This window comes from Prionailurus viverrinus, chromosome B1, assembly GCF_022837055.1.
Source record: "Prionailurus viverrinus isolate Anna chromosome B1, UM_Priviv_1.0, whole genome shotgun sequence".
NCBI classification, from domain to species: domain Eukaryota; kingdom Metazoa; phylum Chordata; class Mammalia; order Carnivora; family Felidae; genus Prionailurus; species Prionailurus viverrinus.
The window spans coordinates 194908691-194921270 of NC_062564.1; the positions used below are offsets into that span (position 1 = coordinate 194908691).

Below are 12580 nucleotides of genomic sequence, written 5' to 3' on the forward strand. Positions count from 1 at the left end.
TCTCTCCTGGGAGAAATTGTTTTCCCTTTTACTAGAAGGAATAGAAGGAAGTCCCTATTATGATTTTTAATACAAATTGATTAATAAAAAAAGTAAAGGAAATGTGGAACACAGGTGTTTTGTTTGTTTGTTTGTTTTGATATATCTATATCTGCAAAAAGATACACCATCACCTGTTGCTAAATTATCGTGTTAATGACTTATTAGCAGCAACTACTCCCTATACTATCTACTCTCTAAAGATAGTTCTGGGTTACAGTATTCACTTAAGAATGGTGAATAATCATTCTGTTAAAATGCCTGTTGAAAATAATCCAATTAAGAAATAGGCAGAAGGCATGAATAGACATTTTTCCAAAGAAGACATACAGACGGCTAACAGGCACACGAAAAGATGCTCAACATCACTCATCATCAGGGAAATACAGATACCACCCCACACCTGTCAGAATGGCTAAAATTAACAACTCAGGAAACAACAGATGTTGGTGAGGTTGTGGAGAAAGGGGAACCTTCTCACACTGTCGGTGGGAATGCAAATTGGTGCAGTCACTCTGGAAAACCATATAGTTGGTTTCTTAAAAAGTTAAAAACAGAACTACCCTACAACCCAGCCGTTGCACTATTAGTATTTACCCAAAGGATACACAAAAGTACAGAATCGAAGGGGTACATGCATCCTGATTTTAATAGCAGCACTATCAACAATAGCCAGACTGTTGAAAGAGCCCAAATGTCTATCGACCGATGAATGGATAAAGAAGGTGTGGGAAATATACACAATGGAATATTACTCAGCCATCAAACAGAATGAAATCTTGCCACTTGCAATGCTGTGGCTGGAGCTAGAGTGTATTATGCTAAACGAAAGAAGTCAGAGATAAATACCATGTGATTTCATTCATATGTGGAATTTAAGAAACAAAACAGATGAACATAGGGGAAGAGAAGGAAAAACAAGATAAAAACAGAGGGAAATAAACCATAAGAGACTCTTAACTACAGAGAACAAACTGAGGGTTGCTGGAGGGGAGGTGCATGGAAGATGGGCTAGATGGGTGATGGGCACTAAGGGAGGCACTGGTTGGGATGAGCCCTGGGTGTTGTATGTAAGTGATGAATCACTAAATTCTACTCCTGAAACCAATATTGCACTATATGTTAACTAACTAGAATTTAAATAAAAATTTGGGGAAAAAAAAAAAAGAATGTTTAACAGGCAGAGATGCGTATGTGTACTTAGTGGCCCAGCATGGATGTGCTCCGTGGTCCCGGCTTACATGCTGTACATCCTCAAATCTTGGAGATAACGTTTGCTTAATTTGAATTCAATGATGCCTATAATATTAAGTATAACACTGAATAGTTATCTTGCTATAGTAGAAAGTGCATGAGTTCGGAAGTCAGAGGCCTAGGTTCAAATCCCAACAAAGTGACGGAGGACACGTAATGAAGACGTTGCAAAAGTGTAAAGCATCTTCCAAAGGTTAATTTCCGGCACTCAGTATAGTGCCCGGGACACAGGAGGCACCCACAATTGTTCACTGAAAGAATGAACTAAGGATTATTACCCTCTCTGGTACCTTCAGACTTTTCTACAGAAAGTGAGCTTCATAGTAATAAAAAAAGTGTTAATCATTTCTTTCATCACTGATGATCTCGATAGAGTGACTATGTTAATTAAGTACTATAAAATATGGTTGTTATAGGGCAATATATTGAAAATTTAACATATTTTTAGCAGCAGCCCTAATTGGCCATGGAATACTCACTGCCGTTGCTTGTGGGTTGTTGGGGCAGGCCTCCAAGAGCTCCTGTGGAGGGTTTAATGGCTTGAGGTAACGAGTGATAAAGACGGTTTTTCCACTTATGTCAGTCACTGTCGTGAGGCATTGACGATGTGGAAACTTTAAGGCACATTCAGCTTGAAACTTCTCCGTTGCTTGCAGCAATTTCTCATCTTCCTGAGAATCAAACTTCACAAACAAAGACTCCATGGAGTTTACATATGATTACGGGAGACAACAGTAGGATTTGTTGAGATCTTACGGTTAACAGGAACTACATGTATGCTTCAGGAACTATGATTACGTGACCCCTTACAATAGTGTCATGCCCTGGTGTCCCTAGGGCTTTATTTAATTATATTTATAGTCTAAAAATTAGATGGATTCATTAAATACTTAAAATATATTGAACAGGACTGAAAGAAAGTAGTCAACAGGCAAGCAGCCCTACGAAAACTAGAACAGCCTATAAAATGTAAACTGATGTACTAATTCTGATTGATGAGAATAAGCAGTAGCTTTATATGTATTTTGACATTGGTTTTAGAGGGGAGAGGGGCTCAGTCATCTAACGTCTCAAATGCAAGACTCGAGCAAGTCATGTTAAATGCACAACAAATCGACAGATATATACTGATGTGTTAAAAAATGTTAAATCCAAAATGAATGTAATACAGAATAGTAATGGGTCTCAGGGAAAAAAAGAAGCAGAACTAGCATCGAGTGTATCATATTTATCTTAAGTGGTTCTCTGATCCAAGATGAGCTACCAATTCCCAGACTTTTAAAGATTTTATTTTTAAGTAATCTCTGCACCCAACGTGGGGCTCAGACTCACAACCCTGAGGTCTGGAGTTGCATACTCCTTAGGCTGAGGCAGCCGGGTGCCCCAATTCCCAGACTTTTAGTAGTAACTTAAAGCAGACGAAACAGAACAAATTCTAGTTGCCTTAGACACATGTTGTAATTTTCCCCCGAAAGTGATTACTAAAAAATAGCTTGCCAAAAGCAGATATTTAAATATTTTTACAAGATTTCTGTTGCTTAGTATAAAAACATATGCATGGTTGCTTATATTCTGCAGTGTTTCAGGACAAACTCAAATAAAATTTTATTAGGAAAGTTAATTTTTAAGTAGGATTTAGATTCTAGGCAGTGCTTGAAAATCTGTTCGTTTTGAGAATGGAAATGCACCCAGCTATCCTTCTCATACTCTGCTTTATTATTATTATTATTAGCATTCAAAACCACTGATATGTTTACTCTGTCTCCCCCATAGAATAAGACTCTTAAAGTCAAAGGTTTTGTTTCTATCTTATTTTTTTTTAATTTTTTAACGTTTATTAATGAGAGACAGAGAGAGGCAGAGCATGAGCATGGGAGGGCAGAGAGAGAGGGAGACACACAATCCGAAGCAGGCTCCAGGTTCCGAGATGTCTGCACAGAGCCCAACGTGCAGCTCGAACCCACAAACTGCGAGATTGTGACCCGAGCTGAAGTCGGACGTTTAACCGACTAAGCCACCCAGGTGCCCCTTGATCTTATTTTTTTTTATCTCCAGTACCAAGGATACTACCTGCCACATAATACCTATAGGAGGCGTGTAACAAATATTGTCGAGTGAATGAATGGGAAGACAACCCGTGACTTTTTTCTGACTTGAGATAGAATCTAGGCTATCCTAATTATTCTTGATTTCTGTTACACTGGAGCTAGACTGTGGCTCCAGTTTCTAATTTGATTTCTGTATCCTGAAAAATTGGGGTAGTGGTTGTGGGGGTTAGGTAGGACGTAGGATGGAGACGTTTCCAGATGCCTCCTATATACTCTCACGGGGTGTCCCCGAGATCCGAATCCGAACATCTGACTCAGATTGATCTGGTACCATCTACCACTGAGCATAGTGGGAGCTGCCCAATGTATGGTTATGATGGATATATAAACAAATGAAAAAGGCGAGCTTCCGAGACTTTGGCATGGGCGTGTCACAGACTCCTAGGACGGAATTGTCATGCCAGAGATCACTGTAACTTTACAAAGATGAAAAATTACGAAACAAGGGTGGTATGAAACAAAGCACCCAGGGGAATTCAACTCGGTTTCCTTTAAACTCATTCATTTACTTACTCACCCAACTATTTGGAAAATATCTGCTGAGAATCTAAAAGGTTCCAGGCACTGTGGATAAATGAATATGAACCAGTACCCTCGAGCCACTTCTAGTCTAGAGGAATGCATTAATAAGCAATCCGGTACTTAAGATACTTGCCCAGAGATTCTAAATACACAGGTGCTAGAGGAATACTTAAGAGGCCAAATAAGCATTGCCCAGAAAGAGCAACAGAAACCTGGAATCAGTACTGAATATTGGCCTTCCCAGTTTAAAAAACTGTGTCGAAACCTTTTTCTTTTCTTTGAAAAAAATTTTTTTAATGTTTGTTTTTGAGAGAGACAAATAGTGTGAGCGGGGGAGGGGCAGAGAGAGAGGGAGACACAGAATCCAAAGCAGGCTCCAGGCTCTGAGCTGTCAGCACAGGCAGCTGTCAGACGTGGGGCTCGAACCCATGGACCTCGAGATCATGACCTGAGCCAAAGTTGGACGCTTAACCGACAGAGACATCCAGGCGCCCCGAAACCTTTTTCTACCACTTGGAGCTGGAAGTGCTGTTGTGTGTTTTGACTATGTAACTAGTGCTTTGTGAGAGCAGGGCCCGTGTTTGAATCATTTTGTGTTCCTCTCTGCACAGAGCATACATGAGGTAAGCATTTAAATAAGTATCTCTTAATGGTCATTGATACTTGCTTCGGCCACCAGGATACCATTTAATGGAGTGAAACAATGATTTAAGGAGGAGTATGGCATTTTATTAGTGATCTAAGAAGTACCAAGGGAAAGCTCAGTGCCAAAAGAATTTGGGTTGGTTTATTATGAAACAAATCAAGGACTAACTGACAAATTCAGTATTTGATTCAAAATGAAACCTGGAAGTTTCTTGACTGGCTCTATTTTTTTGACCTGTAGGTTCGTGTCAGTGTTTACTGAAACTTAAGCGTGGTTATCCTCTTGAATAGCCACACTGAGACAGCTCCACCCATGACAAGTCACCGTCAGGGCTGCAGCCGTCTCGGCAAGAAGCATCTCATGGATTTCATAGGCTTGGAAACTGGAGATAGTGCCCAGCATGGAGGTGACATTCACACCATGACTCTTCCTACATTCCAGGCTAAATAAGAATCTGAGCAAACGAAACAGGCCGAAAGACAAGGCTGGACATTCTTCACGGAACTTCAGACATCTGTGGTTCGTTGCCAAGGGACCACACATACACTAGCATCCAGCAGCTTCCACAAAGTGGCAGCAGACAAAAAGCAGCTAATTAGAAGCCTTAGAACTACTGACCAACAAATGTAAAACAAAATGCTTGGTATACCTTTTTAAGTACGTCACTCATCTATCAGAGGCAAGAAAGGAGAAAGAAATGAGAGGAAGACTTTATTAACAGAAAAAAATCTACTTTTAAAAACTTAACTTTTATCAAGACAATGTAAAGTAGTTACAGTAGGAGTTTGAGGAGTTGCTACTGCATCTTAAGAAAATTCCATGAGTAAATCCCTCTAAGAAGTCCTATGGAACGGTTCCCTATGGGATGACGGAAGGGAGACTCCAGTCTCCTAATCCCTGGAAGTTGCTGGCAAGTGGAAAAACAATTCAAGGTTCTGGCCTCTGTTATCTTCAGGCGAGAGCTTCTCTTTCCCGAATAATCTGCAGGGGAAATCACTGAGTAGTGTTTTCTGCCACTGTGTGTTTAGGACATCAGGGGGCATCAGTCCACATGCCTTCCTTATCAAATAGCAGCAAAGAACCTGTCCTCCAACGGGGATTCTTAAGCCCTCATTTCAGAGGCATAAGAGAAATGCTCCGCACAGCCACAGAGGGGCAGTGAAATGCCACTGAAGGCAGCAGCAGACAGCCTCGTTACCTGGCTGGAGGCGGGAAGGTTGCAGGACTCAGGGAGGGCGTCCTGTCTCGGAGCTCAGAACCACGATAGGGGGGTTAGTGCCCCGAAAGGGCGTCGGGTGCTAAGAAGCCTCTGGTTTTCAGCCTCTCAGCCACAGTCACAGACAGACTGCTTTCCCGGGTTTTGGAAGCTCACCTCCAGATGGGGTGCTTTTTCCTCTGTTAAGAATACATGGAAATAGCAAAATCATCTTTTGTCTGGGAGCATTTTTCTGTGTAAACATGCTTGTTGGCTTTTATCTTGAGTTTACACATAAAGAAAACCATCCAGAATATAAGTTTCACTTCCTAGAAATATTTTGAAATGCATATATTCTGGCATGTTTTCTTTCTTTTTTTAAAATTTAATTAAAAAAATTTATATCCAAATTAGTTAGCATCTAGTGCAACAATGATTTCAGGAGTAGATTCCTTAGTGCCCCTTACCCATTTAGCCCATCCCCCTTCCCACAACGCCTCCAATAACCCTCTTTTCTCCATATTTATGAGTCTCTTATGCATTGTCCCCCTCCCTGTTTTTATATTATTTTTATTTCCCTTCCCTTATGTTCATCTGTTTTGTCTGTTAAAGTCCTCGTATGAGTGAAGTCATATGATATTTGTCTTTCTTTGACTAATTTCGCTTAGCAAAATACCCTCCGGTTCCATCCATGTAGTTGCAAATGGCAAGATTTCATCCTTTTTGATTGCTGAGTAATACTCCATTGTACATATATACCACATCTTAATCCATTCATCCATCGATGGACATTTGGGCTCTTTCCATACTTTGGCTGTTGTTGATAGTGCTGCTATAAACATGGGGGTGCATGTGTCCCTTCAAAACAGCACACCTGTACCCCATGGGTAAATACCCAGTAGTGCAATTGCTGGGTGGTAGGGTAGTTCTACTTTTAGTTTTTTGAGGAACCTCCACACTGTTTTCCAGAGTGGCTGTACCAGCTTGCATTCCTATCTGGCATGTTTTCTAGAGACCATATTTGTCACAGCTTTAGTGACAGAGGCTAGCATGTAAGATTAATTTGAATTTCCGTAGATTTATTTTTCTAATAATCGTCACAAAGGGGAATAGTAATAGTATGTGTCTCTGTGAACCAGACTGTAGTGCTGAAAAAGAAACAGAGGAATGTGCTCATTTCCCCATTCTCCATCTGAGTGTTGATTACAACGGATAAACAAAGGAATCATCATGAGAATCCATGCAGGTTAGTTTAGGAGGGAACATGCTGGGCTTACACATGAACGTGAGCTCTGTGGAATTTTTTAGCTGCTTTTCTAGGCTGCTGTATTCCCAGTACCTGAAAAATGCTTGTCACATCAGCAGTAAATATTTGTTGAATATATATGATTTTGAGTCAGACAGACATTTAATTGATAAATGCATTTCCTGCCTGGGTGAATTTGGAGGGTTGAGCCTCACTTTCCTCATGTCTCAATCCGAGACCCCACCATACACTACAGTTGTGAGTATTAAGAGAGAATGTGCGTCAACAATCCGACACGGGGCCGAGGACAGAGTAAAAACTCAGTACATGATGGTGGTGGTGGTGGTTATTGTATTATGGTATTAAGAGGTCATGATCAGTAACTTTCTCCCCAAACCAATGAGGACAGTGCACATCAGTGCTGCAGAAGCAAGTTATATTAAGAAAGTGTCTCCCAGCTATGAGGGTTGGTAAATAGTTGCTAACAAATGGAAGTTCTGGAAACTCTTTGTTCTAGAGCCATCCAGAATTAGAGTATTTGTGCTCTACTGTGTCTGAAGGCACTGAAATGAGGTGACCCCTGAAGGTCGCCTAGCCTTACGATGCTATAAATTGATTCAACACACAGGACAACCAGGGATGTGAGGTCAGACATGGAAATGTATTTCGGCACGCTTGCCAATAAATGTCAAGATAAAAGAGTAGTCTGCTTTTTTTCTTCCTTTAAGAAAATTCTTCTACACCTGGAGCATGTGTTACAGTTGCCTGAAATTTTAAGTTGTTGATCAATCTAATGATCAGCTCAATGGAAACACAAATCCACAATCTCCCCTCATTTTGTCCAGACCGAAAGGGTAGTGAACGGAAACTTTGGCAAGGAGACCTCTGCTTGGGCCATGGCTTCTGCGTTTATAAAAGCATAGCAAGCATTCCTCGTGTCTCGTGAACATCAGACGTGCGATTTTAAAGTGGAAGCAGGGTTACCTTTTCTCGAACCGACTCCCCGGGAACCAGCTGAGGCTCCATGGTGATGAACAGGGTGATGTAGGAGCCTTCACTCAGGCTTCGCACGGAGTCAAAACCCCGCTCGATAATCATGCTCCGTTCCTTACTGTAGCCCAGGAGAACGGGGGGAATGTCTATTTTAAATGTCCCATCAATCTGTGAACAACACATGACTTGGTAAACACCCTGGTGGTTTTCCAACCCAAGTTCAAAGGCAAGTGTCAACTCCTCACTGTCCGATGAATCCAACAAAGACTGCTCAGACTGGCATTCGAGGCTCACCCCATCCTTCTGGGCATGTCGCCCTGAGCTCTCTCTACATCCCTGCCTCTTCCCAGTTCAGCAGAGCACGTACCAGCTACTCAGGTTGATGTGACAGTATGTCACCTGGGTTCCAATCCTGGATTACACTCCAAGTGTCCCAGCTTGTGCATTTATAGAGACAATAATAGTACCCATTTGTAGGGTGGTTACGTGTGCGGAATGAGCAGATGTAAAATACTAAGAAAAATGCCTGGCGTATGCTCAGTGCTCAGTAAGCGTTGGCCAGAAGCCATTCCCTTTCTCTGGAATGCCCCAGCTTTTCATCCCCCCTTTCAGAGTATTAATTCTATTTTCTAGGCTCAGGCCAGATGTTATCTCCTTTGTGAATTATTTTGTAATCACTAGCAGCCTCACATCAAATTTGTTTCTTCTGCTATTACCATGACACATTCTGCAGACCTTCTAGTTGTATGCACATCCATCACTTTGTTCCAGATACCAGATTTCTCTCCATGAATAGGATTATAGTTCACCCACGATTCTATCACCCTTTCCCAACGTAGAGCAGCGCTTTGTGTACCCAGCAGGTGCTCGATACATGTGGGCTTAATGCATTACAAGCCACTCATGTAAACTGACCTGGCTTCTGTGGAGGTTCCAAAAGACAGGACTTTTCTTTTTGGCCTAGCCAGCCCAACAATAAGTTTATTAAAGACTGTCTAGGGCTACACAACTATTCAGGGCTGGAACTTGAAATTCACCGACTTACGGAGAATCCGGTTTTCATTTCAGTCTTTAGCGGCATTTATGTCTCAGAAGAAATAGAGAAAGAAGTTCAACTTTCAGTGACTATGCCTTCCAGCGAGGAATTAAGTGAGCTGTTGTTTATTTTCCTCCTTATGTCAGTGCTTTCCCCTGAATCCTGCACCCAGGCAGGTGAAGAGAGTACAGGGACAAGGATACAAAAACAAGCCATACAAACTGCACCTGAAAGAATGGAGCACATCTGATGACCCAGGAAGCAACGGGCACTATCTCCAAATACTTGGTGCAAGGACTTCAGACAGGGTTTCTCAACCTGGGCACAGTTGATATTTGGGGCCTGACTGTCTGTGGGGGGACTGTCCTTGCATCGTGGGGGGTTGGCAGCATCCCTGACCTCCACAGACAAGATGGCAATGGCTCCCCCGCTAGCTGTGACAACCAGTTATGTCTCCAGATACTGCCAAATGTCCCCTGCAGGTACACGTAAGGGTACGAGCTTTGGAGTCAGAGAAAACTTAAATGACAAATGTAATAACATCACTCTCAGAAGTAACATTGAAATGGATAAACCCAAACATTGAATCGTTCTCTCTCCCTCTACCAATCTCATTCCCCAGGGATAAGCAATGTGAGCATTGTGGGAAGTTGGTAAAAGTGAATCCTGTAAGCTTTGGGATTTGAGTAGTGACTTCACCTCGCGAGGCTTGTTTCATCATCTGTAAAATGGCGACAGTAAAGCCTATTGGGTTGTTGTGAGATTAAATGAGGTGACATACAGACTAGCAGGTAATGGCATGTAATATGTGACAAGTATAGTTATTCCTACTATTATTAGTGAGTCAGGATTCTACTTGTTATGTGTAGCTCCAAACCAGGACCTACGGATAGGGATGCACAGATTATGGCACAGTTCAGGGAAGAAATCTGTAGCAGAGAGCTATGGCAAAGAGAGCAAGTTGCCTCATGAAGTCGTGAGTTCCCCATTTCTAGGGACACTCAAACAGAGTATGGATATTACCAGAATGCAGTAAAGGAGATTCATTTATCCAGAAGGGATTTGGAGCAGTTACCTCCGAGTACCCTTCCAGGTGTGAAATTCAGCATTGCCGGATAACATGGCACTTTGGTTTACAAACTGATGCGCTCTTAATTTTTTTGTTTCCATTTAAAATCTATTCAAAGAGGGACACGAAAATGTTTTGGCCAGCACATCACTGAAGCGTCACCTGTAGACTGTCCCTTTGTCTAGGGGGAGAACTGCAATTCCAATTATCTTGGAGATTCCAACCCATCCAAGCCCCAGGCTTGCTGGAGACTGTGTGGCCCAGGCGACACTTGCTCTGTGTGGTCGCCACGTGTGGAATTAAACCGTTCCCTCTGTCGCCGTGTGAGATTAGCTACAGTCTTGCGGCTCAAAGCCTCCTGTTGCCATGGATTTAATACCAGGATATTAAAGCCATTTCAGAATCTTTCACTGTCCCAGATTGGAGCTACTAAATCATTCAAGAGTTGTTAACCTAATGGGTCCCCTTAAGCAAAATCATTAGACTCCGAAGAAGAGCGTCTCAGCTGAATGAGATTGTGCTAACCATTTTTCATGTTTGAAATAGCGAGGACTCTAGAAACATTAATAGAATGCACTTGATTCAATGGACTATCACTGTCCTGCTTGTTCCCTTCAAGTTCGTTTCTGGCGTCCATCCACTCCACTTTTGTCATTTTGACAAGTTTCCACTTTGTCCCACCTTCTGCCTCACTTCTATTTAAATGACAGAAAAATTCTCAGAATGGAACAGCCCTACATTAACTACTACCTCCAAGGGAGATCGATGTTTAATAAGCCACGCAAATATGACAGAAGATCGACGGCTTTTTATCTTTCTGACAACGACTTGCATATAGGCTCCCTCAGTGTGGAGGGCACAGACCTGCCAAGAAAGCTGTAATAGGAAAAATGGACACAGCCATTCCCCACTCCCATGGAATTCTGGCTTTCGGTGCTTACCTTGGCTTGGAAATATATCGTGCTAAATGGAATCTTCACGCATCCCAACCAGTGTCTCTCAATACGGGTGTGGATTCCACTTCCTCTTTCACGGTCATCCTGAAGGAAGGTGGGAGGCAGTAATTGTTTAAGAACTTCAGCCTCACATTTGAATAACGTGGCCACAGGAAGGTAGCGGGGGTTTAGCTGAAACTACGTGAGCTAGGTTAGGCAGCCCTAAGTCACATTCTGCTTCAGTCAATCATTTAGTCACGCTAACGATGTCACTTGGCCCTTCTGAACCTCAGTTTCCCCATTACTAATTTTTTTTTTTTTAAAGTAGGCTTCACGCCCAGCACAGAGCCCACTGTGGGCTTGAACTCAAGACCCTGAGATCAAGAATCGATAACTTAACCGACTGAGCCACCCAGGCGCCCCGCTATATTGGAGATTTAACAGTCTACTTCACAAAGTTATTCTAGAATTAAGACCATGTATGCTAGGCACCCAGTGCAATTTCTGGAAGGTAGCGGACACTCAGCTGAAAATAAGAAAGCTAGTTCCCTCCCTCCCTTTTCCTTTTCCCGTTTATACATGTCAAGCTTCAAACATTTCAAACGCCACAGAGATGGGAAATGAGGTAGGGACTTACAATGAGTGGAGGGCATGAAAATGAGTGCAGACGTCCTCCTCAACACTGTGAACTCACCTCGAGGACATCATAGAGCACTTCATCAAAAATGTTAATGAACACGTCATCTTTCACTGACTGCAAACTGCTTGTGCTGTAGTCTCCATTGGGGGCCCTGCAAATGGGGACACGTGACCCGAGACTATGAACATGGGCAAAATGGAAGCAACGAGCACTCAGATCTCACAGTGTGAAAAATACCCAAATATGAGCATAGATATGAGGATTAAAAGCCGTGATTTCACCTCGAGTATTTCTCTTTATCCTGGGATGCGATAACATAATCCCTATACTTGAGTGGAAGGGGCACTAGACTAGAGGCCCCGCGCAGAGAGATACCGCCCCCTGCCCCCCCATCTGCTGGCTTGTCCCGTCGAGTCTCCCGTCATCCCCCCAACCTGCGTGGTGAGCTCTGCCAGGAGCCAGCTGGCCACAGCTGGGTTGGCTCGGGGGACAGGCTACGTTCAAAGTCTCCAGCTGGCACCCGTGCCAGGATGCAGATTTCCTAAGCAACTGGGCTGTAGAAGATGCTTCTCCGGCAGACCATTCCCCAGTCATAGACCTCCTAGTGTCATATGGCTGGTTGAACGGTCCCTGCCTCCCACTCACTTTCCCCACAGATAACCAAACGCAGTGCGGGCACGAGGTTCCTCTCCTGTACTGTCGCTGCTCTGAGTCCGGGCCTGGCCCAAGCTGGCTGCTCTGTGGCATGGCTCAAGACCGGGCCACTGCGCGTATTTTGTCAAGCATTTTGCCTTTACGTTTTCTCCTTCTTTATGCTTCTTCTATGCATAATAGTGGTGCGTGTCCCTCCCTTCTGACCGAACTGGCTCTAAGCCTTGCTCTGTCTCTATGGTACTT

At 43.0% G+C, this 12580-nt stretch overlaps 1 protein-coding gene across 10 annotated transcripts in view; it reads right to left on the bottom strand.

The window, feature by feature from the left end:
• The window catches only part of CC2D2A (coiled-coil and C2 domain containing 2A), a 176324-nt gene that overhangs the window by 47824 nt on the left and 115920 nt on the right, over nt 1–12580 (bottom strand). For 7 of the 10 annotated variants that reach the window (XR_007151443.1, XR_007151442.1, XR_007151441.1 and 4 more), the window contains 4 exons: nt 11738–11834; nt 11050–11148; nt 7995–8171; nt 1773–1976 (listed from right to left, as the gene is read on the bottom strand). Coding sequence is in view for 7 of the 10 variants with exons in the window: in XM_047855027.1 (XP_047710983.1) it covers nt 1773–1976; nt 7995–8171; nt 11050–11148; nt 11738–11834 (577 nt within the window). In the remaining 3 variants the exon portion in view is untranslated. The remainder of the gene's footprint in view (nt 1–1772; nt 1977–7994; nt 8172–11049; nt 11149–11737; nt 11835–12580) is intronic. The other 3 variants (XM_047855028.1, XM_047855026.1, XM_047855025.1) reach the window with 2 other exon arrangements.